Source organism: Cucumis sativus, chromosome 2 (genome assembly GCF_000004075.3).
Source record: "Cucumis sativus cultivar 9930 chromosome 2, Cucumber_9930_V3, whole genome shotgun sequence".
NCBI lineage: Eukaryota > Viridiplantae > Streptophyta > Magnoliopsida > Cucurbitales > Cucurbitaceae > Cucumis > Cucumis sativus.
In genome coordinates, this window is record NC_026656.2 from 6,791,079 (window position 1) to 6,803,896 (window position 12,818).

General features: G+C 35.8%; 1 protein-coding gene across 1 annotated transcript in view; it reads right to left on the reverse strand.

Annotated features, from left to right (window-relative positions):
• LOC101204332 (protein ILITYHIA) overlaps positions 1–12,818 on the reverse strand; it is a 52,748-nt gene that overhangs the window by 23,072 nt on the left and 16,858 nt on the right. Inside the window, exons 15-27 of the mRNA XM_004152761.3 lie at positions 12,687–12,746; positions 9,414–9,503; positions 9,216–9,315; positions 8,853–9,022; positions 4,748–5,050; positions 4,553–4,669; positions 4,371–4,472; positions 4,145–4,294; positions 3,048–3,212; positions 2,793–2,969; positions 1,840–1,962; positions 1,594–1,674; positions 1,400–1,516 (exon numbers count right to left, since the gene is read on the reverse strand). Of these exons, the coding sequence (XP_004152809.1) occupies positions 1,400–1,516; positions 1,594–1,674; positions 1,840–1,962; positions 2,793–2,969; positions 3,048–3,212; positions 4,145–4,294; positions 4,371–4,472; positions 4,553–4,669; positions 4,748–5,050; positions 8,853–9,022; positions 9,216–9,315; positions 9,414–9,503; positions 12,687–12,746 (1,755 nt within the window). The remainder of the gene's footprint in view (positions 1–1,399; positions 1,517–1,593; positions 1,675–1,839; positions 1,963–2,792; positions 2,970–3,047; positions 3,213–4,144; positions 4,295–4,370; positions 4,473–4,552; positions 4,670–4,747; positions 5,051–8,852; positions 9,023–9,215; positions 9,316–9,413; positions 9,504–12,686; positions 12,747–12,818) is intronic.

Below are 12,818 nucleotides of genomic sequence, written 5' to 3' on the forward strand. Positions count from 1 at the left end.
CCTATCAAATCAATATCCAAAATTACTTCAGGATAAAGTAAAAGCACAAAAAACATATGAAGCTACAAAACTTAAGGAGAAAAAATGAAGATAGCAAGTGAACATTTGCGTTGCCCTACACCTTTACAAGAAAATATAGTGGAGGCAGATGATGAGGACACTAGTTTCTTATTAGTGGATACGATGAGGACACTATTGAATGTCAATCTAGTTGAGATGTCCGGGTCACTTAGTAACAGTCACTTCATTTGAATGCTCTATATACTTGGAGCATTAGTCTCATCTTATTAATACAAATTTGAAACTAGCCTCCTTTTCAGAAAAAATATATACATATAGTAGAGGCAGATGAAACTCTCCAAACCAACAAGATTCGAACTTCTCTCTTAGAAGGAAGATGGCTAAATCTTAAGTAGAATTCACTAATTTCATTTCCAGCTACATTTATGTTTTGTACTTCTGTTAGTTTCGGAATATGAAGATTAGAGAGAGAGAAAAACGCACATATGGAAAAGGGTGTAAACATCGAAACCATCATGGGTTGGCCTAATGGTAAAAAGAGAGACAATCTCAATAACTAACTAAGAGGTCATGGGTTCAATCCATAGTGGTCACCTACCTAGGAATTAATTTCCCACTAGTTATCTTGACACCCAAATATTGTAGGGTCAGATAGGTCGTCCTATGAGATTAGTCGAGGTGCGCATAAGCTAACCCAAACACTCATGAAAATAAAAAAATAAAAAAAAAGTGTAAACAATCAAAATCAGCCAAAAACTTGAGAAACTTCTAATCAAAAATCATTTGGGCAACAACAATCAATATTCTAAAACGATGAAGGCACCCTTGAAGTTACTCCTTTGAAGAGGCGACATGTAAGCCTCAAATGTGAATAAAAAAACATATCAAAAATCCTAAATTAGTATGACCTACTACTGCTAAACATGATTGTCATATAAAAGAGTAAAAAAACAATTCACCCCACAATTTTTGCAATATCAAAAATTCTAAAATGATATTTGTATCATCACTACTACTAATATAATTAATAGGATTAATTTATACAATAAATTTTGCCTCCAATGTATTTTAAGTCAATAGTAAAAGTAATCCAAATTTAAATTGTCACAACTCAAACCTTAATATTTTTAAGAAGCTAGGAAAATCATTGTATCTTTCCAATCATTAGACAAGGCAGATAGCAGCATTTTTCAATGATACAATGGAATGGGTCAAAAGCTCGAAGTACAAATATGCAAACTAAGAAAAAAAAAATACAACGGAAAGTTCAGAACAAAGAGAACAATAAAGAATCAAATAGTTTTTTAAAACACTGCTAATAATAAAGAATCAAATACGAGGCTTGTAAGAAACCCCATCCAGATAAGACGTGACCAACCTGCTTTGATTGCATTAATGGAGACAAACATGTAGATACAGCACGTTGAACAGCTTCCGATGGAGTATTCAAAACATCCAACAACTTATCCACAACAGCGTCAATCTTGGGATCATTCTGTTCATCATGAAGTATTTAAGTTAAAATACAGAAGGCATCAATACAGCAATTGAAATATTACAAAAAAGTAATACCATTGCTAAGTGTTTCGCCAATGCTCCAGTGAATATAACAACACCCTCACGAACCAAATCATACTTCTCTTCATCTGATGCCTAGAAAATTGGGAAACCAAGAATATCAGATAAATAGAAATTTCCAGCACACTTTGAATCAGAGCAGTAGACCTAGGTTCCCAGAACAAACAAGTTTTGGACCTCATAAACTTGAAGCAAAAGGAAATTTAAGGAAAAATAATCTCTCTAACATGACAAGAATACCTTTTTGTTTAAGTAGTTTTCAAAGATAGGAAACAGCAAGGAAACGCTCTCTCTCCCATGCTTATCAATAATCATAATACCAGCATTGATCATTCTTCCCCGAACATCACTGTTGGGGTCACCCTGCAAAATTAATAGGTGAACTAAAATATCTCAATTTGTTCTTGAAACAATTCATTTAAATTTAAAAATGACTAACCTGGCATATTTTCCACTGTTAGAAAATATCGAGCATATCAATTGTTAAGATATTTTCTTAGTATCAATAATTTTAATTATTATTCTTATTTCAACATTTCAATTTTCCGAAGAGAAAAATAATACTATTGTAATACCAAAGTATGGTACCAAATAATAGAAAACAATTCAGTTATTAAATAAAATTCAAAACATTCTCTTCCACATTTCCAAATAATAAAAAAAACAATTTCAGTTATTAAAAAAGTTGCCCCTATCCTAGAATTATAAGAATAAGAGCTTCTGTCTACTTTTCTCGTTAAAGAACTTCAAGTCATCAGTCACATGCATAATATGATTTTGCTGTCTCTTTTCACAAATGAGTATTCGCTTATATATTTAATGCTAAAATAGTTGGGATGGTACTAATTTTACACCTAATCTTACAAGAAACAATGAAAAGAACTAAAAAAGTTTATCGGCTGACTTTTCTGACTGCCCTTGTATTCTTCCATTTTTTTCTCAAAGAAAGTTTTTTTATCCAAAAGAAAAAGAAATTTATCTTAAGAGTTACACAAACAATTTTTAAATCCACATCTACAATACTTATGAAAGAAAAAGAAAACTGACGAACGGAAGATGGAATGTCATCTTATAAAAAGAAAAAGAAATCCACATCTACAATTTTTATATGGGATGAATATTTTTAGTAATAAAATTTTCTCATCCTAGAAAAGCCAGAGTAACTGTACAGGCTAGCTACATTAACATCATACCAAGGCTCGGGAAATAAGGAATGTCATGACAACAGGAAGATCTTTCGTTCGCAATACATCAGCAGCAGAATATAATGCCAATGCTATCCCTTGACGACCAAACCAACCAGCATCTACAGTACCCCCTCCAGAGCTGGCATCATGGATGTACATAGAAAATAATGTAGAAAGAGATTCCTGAAATTACCACTTCAAAATAAGAAAAGTATCTTACTAAAAATTGACTAAAAATTGAATTTCCAGTTGATGAATTACCTGTATCGTATCAGGGTATTCATCCAAAATAGCAGCAAGTGCTTCCGATGCAGACAACCGGACGTTATAATTAGCATGAGAAAGTGCTTTAAAAAGCCCAGAATAATCAGTTCCAAAGTCATATCCATAGCGATCCCAAATATCTTCTGCAATTTCAGCTACAGACTGAGAATAAACAACAAGATGTAAGAGTGAGTCAACGAAAACAGAATGAGAAAATAATTGGGAGCTACAAGACAGAACATGACTAAAAATCGGCATACCACATCATATCAGTAGAAAATGGATAGGTAATTCTTTTGAAAAGACATACCACATCATACCAGTAGAAAATGGATAGATTACAATTGTTATGTACTTTTTCTTAAATGTTCAAACTTCACTACTGAATTTCACATATTTTCAACCTGCAATTTCTGTTTGTACTCATTACTTAAAATATGCAGCTTCCAATACACAAGATGTCTCAGATTTTGTAAAGATTTGAAATAGAACCATGTATCCCATATTTTAAATCACACCCCAGAGTGGATCTTGTTTCATGTTCTTTTTTTTTTTTTTTTTTTGCAGATGCTGTCCTAGGTGTACCCTCCCCTTAAAAAAATAAAAACAAATAAATAAATAATAAAAGGTGTCCTAAAGTGTCAGAAAACAAAAAAATAACAATAATAAAATAGCAAACATGTCAGTTGGCATGTCGGACAAGTGTCAGAAACATGTCAGAGCGTGTTAGTGTCTGACACCAACACATGGCCATTGTAGGAATGTTCAAACTCCATTATCAAAACTTGGCCATTTTATAGAGAGCTTGAACAGAATGCCCATAATGATTCTGGGCATTTTCCCAACCACCTCTACAAACACAAAGACTTTTATTCCTTACAAGCAAAGTCTAGCAAAAGAGTGTCCAAATATATCATAAAATCCCAACATCCTTCACGCCTAGTAATGCACAAACGAAATCATGAAAATTAATAGAAAGATAAACCTCCAGAACTTCTTAAAAGAACACAAACATTACAGAGAAATTCCAGAGCTTCCCCTACAGCAAGATTTTCTAACCCTTAAATTATTTTTAGCAGGAAAGATTAAAGAACCTTCTCTGGGTCGTGTAAAGCCATCCAGATACTTGTAGCAACCTCCACATTTTCAGGAAGAGACCGGCTAGCAACAGCTGGGATGCATTTTACAGCTTTCAGACAAGCAATCCTTACGTGAACATCTTTTGCAAAGACTCCATTTAGAGCCTGAAGAATAACTCTTAATGAAATGCGACAACCAAACACACATGTATAAAAATCAAGAGATTATGAAAGAACATACAGATGCAATTTCATCAGGTCGAAGACCAAGACATAACTCATTCAGTGCAGGTCCAATGGATCCTTGAAAAGCTGGAACAACACCTAGAACATGATAAAGAACCTGCAGCACAGAGCCCCTTTATTATCAAGAACAAAAGAAATGAAATTTTACCCATAGCCAATTATGAAATGGAATATTACAGATAACATCCGTAGCCTAGGAAGAGGTAATAAGGGATCCATATGCAAATAAAGAACACGAAGAACATCATCATGGAGTCCTGTCTTCTTGGAGGATAATAGAATTTTCTCCATGATCTAAAAGCAAGAAGAAAGAACATTAGCACACAAAAAACATCACAAATGACGAGAGCCCAATGGCAATAACATACATACCGGGAAAATGAAGGTAAACGTGTCTATAGGAAGAGATCCAGATCTACAAGCAACAGATAGAGCAGTTACTATTCGCTCGAGAATACCCAAGGATGAACTTCCATTAGCTTCTGCTTCACCAACTGATGGGATCATATTAAGGAGAAGATGATCACCATCCGTCGCAATAATGCGTAATGCAGTGGCAATATCAAGGGCAGAATTACAGAGTGGTGGAGCAAGACATCTAGAAAGTTTCACCAAGGTTTCATATGCCACATCATTTACAATTGGAGACCTTAATAATGGATCAACAAATTTCACCTGATAGAAGGAAAAAAAGATAGAAAACTTGTTGAAAGCAAAATAATCTGAAAATAAAGCCAACACCAACTTCAATATATTCCTAAGTTGCTTAAGGGCTTCAATCTAGCAACATCAATCGAAGATCATAACTACAAAAAGGTCGAACAGCAAGTGCACAAAGAGAGACATTAACTCTAACCAACTCCCAAGCCTCTGCTCTAACACAAGTTTGTCCTAAACTCTACCATCCATCACTGAAGTATGCAAATATTAGAAAACCTCGAAACATTGAAGGAGACATTACATGGAACTTAAACCTTCGAAGAAACATCAATGATGCTGAAATAGACAACTGGGTCATTCATATGAATGATCCATCATCTATTGACTTAACGAACCAAATGGCTCTTGGCTATGGAGATGCGAAAAATCAGGAACCTTCTACTCCAAATCCCTTGAGAATAGTCATGCTTCTAAAGGGATTAAAGCGAAATAAGATCATTACCATACTATGTGGGAAGGGGGAAACCTAGGTGAAATTTTTCCTATGGAAGCTTAGTCACACTTGCATGGGCACACACAATAAACTACAAAGGTGGTGTTTGATGAGCGTAATGGGATGGGTTTGCATTGTAATATAATCCAAAGCTCATGTTTGGATTGAATGTTTTGGATTCAATTTGTATTATAAAATTCATTCAGTTCCAACAATTTTCAATCTAACCCTATTTCTTTTTTTAACGAAGACAAAACATCCAAAAAGCTAAAACTTTTAAGCTAACTGCATCATTTAGAAAGTTTAGCTCTTTCCTGAATATGAGAGAACTAGTTCTGAATAAGTGTTCAAGAGACTTGAATCCGAACACTTTATCTGCAACCTTCAAACCTTACAAAGTACCCGATTATTGGACCAAAAGGTGGCTGAAATCAGATCTCAAAAGAAAACTAATTTGCATTTTTCTACTATCGAGAAATCATCTTCATTATCCTAAATGAGAAGGAGGAAGGATATCAAATTTTCATTAAACCAAAATGATGCCACAATCATTGACTAAGAGCAGCAGATCCTTAGGCAATTCCGAGGGAACTTTGATGGGAATAACTATGGCTTCATCATGTAGAGAAGAGAGATCAGCCCCTTCAACTTCTTCATTATTCTTGAAATCAAAACCATTTGGAAACCCCAGGGATTCCTCACTATTGACACTAAATAGAGACTCCAGGTCTTGGAGGTCGGTTTGTCAATGTCGGCACGACAAGGGGAGCCTTGAAACAAATTAACTTTAGAGTTAAAAATGGGGAGTTTTGAATATTTGAAATGCTTGACAGGAGAGCCTGAGTTTACTGACCTGGAATGACAATTAGAAGTCTGGATTTTAGAGCTGCAAACCTCCAAAAGGTCAGGATTGTTTGCTGAGATAGAAGGCTTTGAATTATGCTTCCAAGGGGGGGCTGAAAATGGTAATTTAATGTCACAACCTCCATTCAACTCAGATTTCAGTAAGGCAGTCCATAAATTATTAAAAGTTGTATACTTCCGAGAATAGTGCTTCAGAATTTTCAGAGCATGTACTTGGAGAGCTTTGTCACCTTGTGAAGGATTAGTCTTGTTGCAGAAACCAGAAAGTAAAGGAGAAGGATCCGTGGAGACCAAATAGGAAGTTGCCGTTGGTTAGAGGGAAAGCTGTAATCTTTAATTACTTTTGAGGAAATCTCATAATTCTGCATGATCGTAATTAAAAGGAGATTTACCCTTTTTCTCTCACTACTTAGATTTACAACTGCCGAATTAATGGGAAGTTGGTTAAAATCCGTGGGCCCCAGTTTCTTTTTAATACAGTTGTGACCAATAGGGTTTTCATTAATTAAAAGTGGAGACTGTTCAGATTCCCGGCCAATGGAGTTGGATGCCACCTGTGTAACTGAACTTTTCATCTTCTCCGGTGCCGGAAGTTGGCTGGAAAATGTTGCAGAGATTGAAAAGGGTTTCTACATTTTGGCAAGGTTGTAAAAACCAATCTTGGTACATTAAGTCCAGGTGGGAAGGAGGAGAGATCACACCCCTCATCGAGCAAAGCTTCTCTTACCCTCAACCGGTCAATGGAATTGTTTCCCCTCTTTTGGTCGGTAATTTTGATCATTGAAGTAACAAATCCACACTAGTTTTTCTTGACCACTCTTCAAATTTTCAGTGAAAATTGCCCCATTTCTGCCATTTACCTACTGCACCAATGAAGTCACTAAGGGAGCCTTGATCAAGACTGATAAGGGCGTTGTCATCATAAAGGGGGTTAATAACAATGCTGGAATGGAACTTCGATTTCAAAAATTTGCGGATCAATCTCCAATCATCAGAAGCGAAAAGTTTTGATATAATCTAGAGGTTATCAAAGTCAAGCTTAGCCACCTCATGGTTTTTAATTAACTATTGTTTTTTAATTGAAGGGGGATGACAAACTAAGACCTGAGAATGAACTTTACGATTGGAAATCGGGCGAGGTTCCATTTTTCCAGATCCAAGTAATGATTGGTAGGAGATTTTGGATTTAACAGTAGCAGCATAACTTTGTTTTTCCACCAAAGGTTGGAAGGGAGCTTTAATAGGAATGGTCGAGAACCAATGGGAGTAGTCTACTATATCTGCATACTCTTTCAGCATTCTACAGAAGGAGAACCAACCTTGCATGTTGACTCCTGAGCAGATGAGTGACTTCCTGAATAAGGCCAACTGTCACCGTTGAGGATTAACCCCGAGTTGGCTTGAAACTTGAAGACCTTCATTCGCCCTCTCTCAATTTGTTAGGCCCCCTATCGTTCGCACATACAAACGTGAGGGCAGAAAAGGTAATAACCAGGGGGCAGCTTAACCTATTAGGTTTATGGAAGGAATATTCTGAAGTGGGACTGACAGGAAGGTATGGGAGTATATAAGGGAATGTTTTTGGGATTGCGGCGGCATCATCATAGGGAAAAGAGTAGCCGCAGCTTTTGGAGGAGAAGGCCAGCATTCTCGAATTAGCTGGAGAGTTATCTTTTATCTTTGTTATTTTCTTCTTGTTGATATTGTCTAGTGTGGTGTTTCCTTTGTTAGAGGATAGTATATGAACCTTGTCTTCCGTTATAACTATATCAATATATAAATACAGAGTACTGTCTCTGTTTCTCTATTGTTTGTTGGGATTTTACTGAGTGGCAGGTGTTGGGTCCTTACAAAATTTCACCATCTTTCTTGAAGAAACGGTCTACTAGATTATTGAGGAGATCAGAAATAGTATGCAAGGTCCATCAGAGTTGAGCTTTGGAGATTGATATGGATTTGTTAGCTTCCACATCTTCAATGATAAAATCTTCGTCCTCTTTCCAAATCCAATAATGAGATTGATTAACTTTGTAGCCGGAAATTTCCACGTTGAGGGGCTCATCGAAGAGACTTGGCTAAACTGGGGAGAGAGGTGGAGGAGGAGGGAGGAGAGAGGGGAGAGAACTTGCCTTTTTTCCAGCAGGCTTGAACTTACCTTTTTTCCAGGAGGTGGAGGTGTTGTTAGGAACCAAGGTAAGCGTGGGATGTCTTTGTCCCACATTAGTTAGAATAGGATGACCAATGTCGAACTTAAGTGGCTTGGCTCTCCCACCCCAAAGCTAGCTTTTGAGGGATGGTTCTTTAAGGTGCTTAAGTACCTAAGAATAACCCATTGAAGACTCCTTACACCAAGCAACAAGACAAAAGAGAAAGCAACTCCCATTTCCAAAGGGTAAGCATTACAAGCTAATATAATGATTGAAATATTTTCTAAAAGCAGGAATATACAAAAGTACATACCATTGACGATAGTTGACTGTGTGCAAATATAGTATTAGAAATGGCCAACTCTCCAAGAGCCCTCAGCATCAATGATAAGTTTTTCTGTATTTTCCTGACCTTTTCCCGTATAGATGCCTCCTCCCTAAGTAACAATTCACGTGCTTCTTCTTTTGCTGTCTTTCCTTTATCTAAGGATAAGGGGAAACAAACAAGAAGCATTATCAAAAAATAAAGATAATAAAATAATTTTTGAAGTTTTCAAGTTTTTCTAAAAAAACATTCATTTTAGGTTAACCACGAAAAATTTACAAATATTAACTAATTTTAAGAATAAAACAGAAACAAATTAAATTGCAAAGACAAAGCACCGAAGTGACATGCCAGGCTTTTTTGCAAACTTTCCAGCATCCTTCTTGCCCAGACCAGAAGATTCTCTACTAGTTGGTTCTCTTCTAATTGAATTATTAGAACTTGAATTTTTCTGACAAAATGGTAGAAACAAGTTAAAAGTTATTTTCAGATTATAATAACTACCCAAAATTAAACAAATAGACATGCAAAAACCGAATGTAAAACAACCTTGGACTCTTTTGAGATACTTGAAGAAATAGACTCTGCCACATAAACACCTTGCTCACTAGACAGCATCCCTTCTGGAGTCTGAAAAATCTGAAGTAATAGGAAGATGGAATATAGACAAGAACATGCCATGTCAAGAATCACAATAATAATTCATACTTGTCCAAAGAATATTTTTCTAACAACATATAGCAGAGGAAAAATAGAGGATCTTATAATTCACATTAGAAATTAAAAAGCCAGAAACAAGGGTAACTTATAAGTTATAACATAATGTAACACCATACAAGAAGAAAAATAGTCTTGACATATTCTGTTTCAAACTTCTATATGAATTACAAATTAATTCTTGTTTAATTGATCGAAAGACATGAAAACTGTTTATCCAGAGAATTTAGCCCAGTTTATGACCAGTGACCACACCAGCTAATTTCATGGGCCATTTCAATTCATAACATTTTGTTCAAGAAAATATTCTTTTTGAAAAGGAGACCATCTCATTTATTAATAAACAATAAGACAAAAGCTCATAGTACAAGAGGATTATAGAATGAGCAAACAAAATAAAACAAAATAACCATTAAGAGGTGAATCTGGACATCTCAACTAGGTTGACCCCCTTAGCACCCTCATCATATACAAAACAAACTAAGAGACAAAGATAATGTCCACAATCTAGTCCAATCATACAAATTAAAATTGCAAAAAGAGAAATACACATAGAAAACTAGCCATTTAACTGAAGGAAAGACGTCCAATTTATCATGTACTCAATAATCCTTGAACTCTTTAGAGAAAGAGCACCAAGTAGAAGCTGAAATTTTTGCTGACTCACAACAGTTCCACCATTGAAATGCTTTGCTTCGAAAAATTCTTTGATTTCGTTCCAGCCACAATTCCGACGTATTGCTTTTATCACATTGATCCAAATATAATTAGAAGCAGATTTTAAGGAAGGACCCATGAGAAGTTGCAGTACATTTTCTTCATAAGAATTTCCAAAAGCCCAATTGATGTTAAATTCTACAAATAAGTGTACCAGTATGAAGATGAGTAAGGACAGCCAAAGAAAAGGTGCTGAGAAGACACGCTTGCTTCCAGGCATAAAGAGCAGATTGAGGAGGACAAAAACTGATTAGGCAGCTTCCTTTTAAGTGTTTCTGAACTATTTAGGCTACCAAAAACCATTATCCATGCAAGGATGCTGACTCAACGTGGGCCTTTGGATTTCCATAGTGCTTTTTCCAGCTCTTTATCCAAAGGAGAAGAGAACTGAAGATGTTTAACCAACTAATTAACTGAAAATTTTTGACCCGGGTCCCAAGACCACAATCTCTGATCGTTTATCTCACTTAATTCCTATGAGATAAAAGTCTCATAAGATTCTGAAAGTCGTTAATCTATTCATCCTTCAAATTTCTCTTAAACAGTAAAGCCCAAGATTGTGTCATGGAATCCCAATCATCTTCTATCAAGCCTTTCGGCGAAAAAGCAATTCTAAAAAGTTTCGGAAATTGCAGTTTTAAAGCAACCTTTTCACTCCAAGCTACAATTGTCCTTGCCAGCTGTACACCAATTAAATTGGTCTTGTCTGTGGATGCTACGGATTACCTTTTTCCAAAGAGAGTTCTCCTCATTAAAATGTCTCCAGCCCCATTTAGCAAGTAAGGCCAAATTCCTCATCTTTGATCCTTCGAACTTTAAGCCTTCATCCTTTTGATTAAGAGAAACCAACTTCCATTTGACAACATGGTTAATTTTCCTCCCTTATGACCTTCCCAAAAAAACTTCGCATCAACCTTCCTATTGATTTAACCACCTTTTCTGGAATCATAAAAGTGGACATGTGGTATGGCGGATTTGAGAGAATTGAATTACAAAGAGTTGCTCTTCCTCCTCTCGAGATATTATATCTTCTCCATTTATCGGGCTTCTGCTGTAGCTTTTCTATAACCGGCTGCCAAAACCTCACCTTCTTTGGATATCCACCCAACGGAAGACCAAGATAGAAAACAGAAGGTTCTCCACCTTACACTGCAATCTAGCAGCTGTTGAATTAACCTCATGAACCTCCAAATTGACCCCTATTAGAGCTGATTTCTCCCAATTCTAAATCAAACTTTTTTCTTTTTGTTTATTGTAGCAGAACCAAATCCGGGTTTATCTTCTTTATCAACTTTCTGATTACCATTCTTTTCGATTTATCACCCAGTCCCCCTTGTATTCCACAAGATAATTTTCATTGTCCTGACAGTACCAATACTACCTTTGCTTCCAGAAAAGAGGAATACAAACCTCAAGTTAAAGATAGAATTACAATGCACGTCCAATTTAGAAAGTAACTGCATCTCTTAGTAGACACTATTACCAACAAAAGGAGATGGAATCTTAATGGGAAGTACATGTTACAAGTTGGAGCTTATCAAAATGTTCTAATGACTTGTTCCTAAAGCTCCAAGAATTGAGGATCTTACCGTGTCTAGGCTTGGAACATCTACATGATGGTTTCTGACATAAAGCTTACCTACCACCACCCCCCCCCCCCCCTCCCCCAAAAAAGGAACATCTACATTGATGATGTCTGGCATAAAGCTTACCTACCCCCTACACCCTTTCATGGCCATGCAGATAGATGGTCCATAACTCTAACTTTCGTGAGAAATTAGAATACTTAACTCTTAAAAGTTTGAAGCAAAACATAAACTCTTTACGTCCCATATTATGACTGTATTAACTATAAGGACCTCATTGCCCATTCAAGCAATTCATCAAAATATAAAAGTCCACGCATGTACATAATCCTAATGCAACATAGATTATAGTATTATAGTCTATTCTAAATTCTTCTGCTACTTAAAAACATTGCAGAAAAAGTTAAGAGGTGACTAAATTAGGAGTATTGATAATTTGATGATGACTTTTACAATCTTTATTAATACAAATTAAAGGAGATGAAATTTTACTCTAAAAGTTACGTAATGATCTTTATGTTTAGTTTAGGGCTTTGCATTCTAATCAATATTTTCTGATGTTTGAGGTTTACTCTTTGCCTTTTATATAGGTTTAAGAAGAAAAAGACGAAGAAATAACATCAACCACACCAGTACTAGAGGCCAACTTCTTGGCCTTCTAAATATTGCACCACACTTCCGAACGAGTAAAAGTTAACACTCATAAAGTGATAGAATCCAAACTGCCATTTACGCTTTCTTCAGACAAGTTAACATGAAGCAGCTCCATTAAGGCATAAATATAGTTGGGCCAGGTGTGTACCTGAATGTCATTTTCTGAAAGCATATTGTGTGAATGACGATCTGACGTATTCTCAAAGTGCTGGCATGGTGAACATATTACAGTTAGTACTAAACGAATGTGAAATAATCAAGCTAGAAACTTTGTAATAAT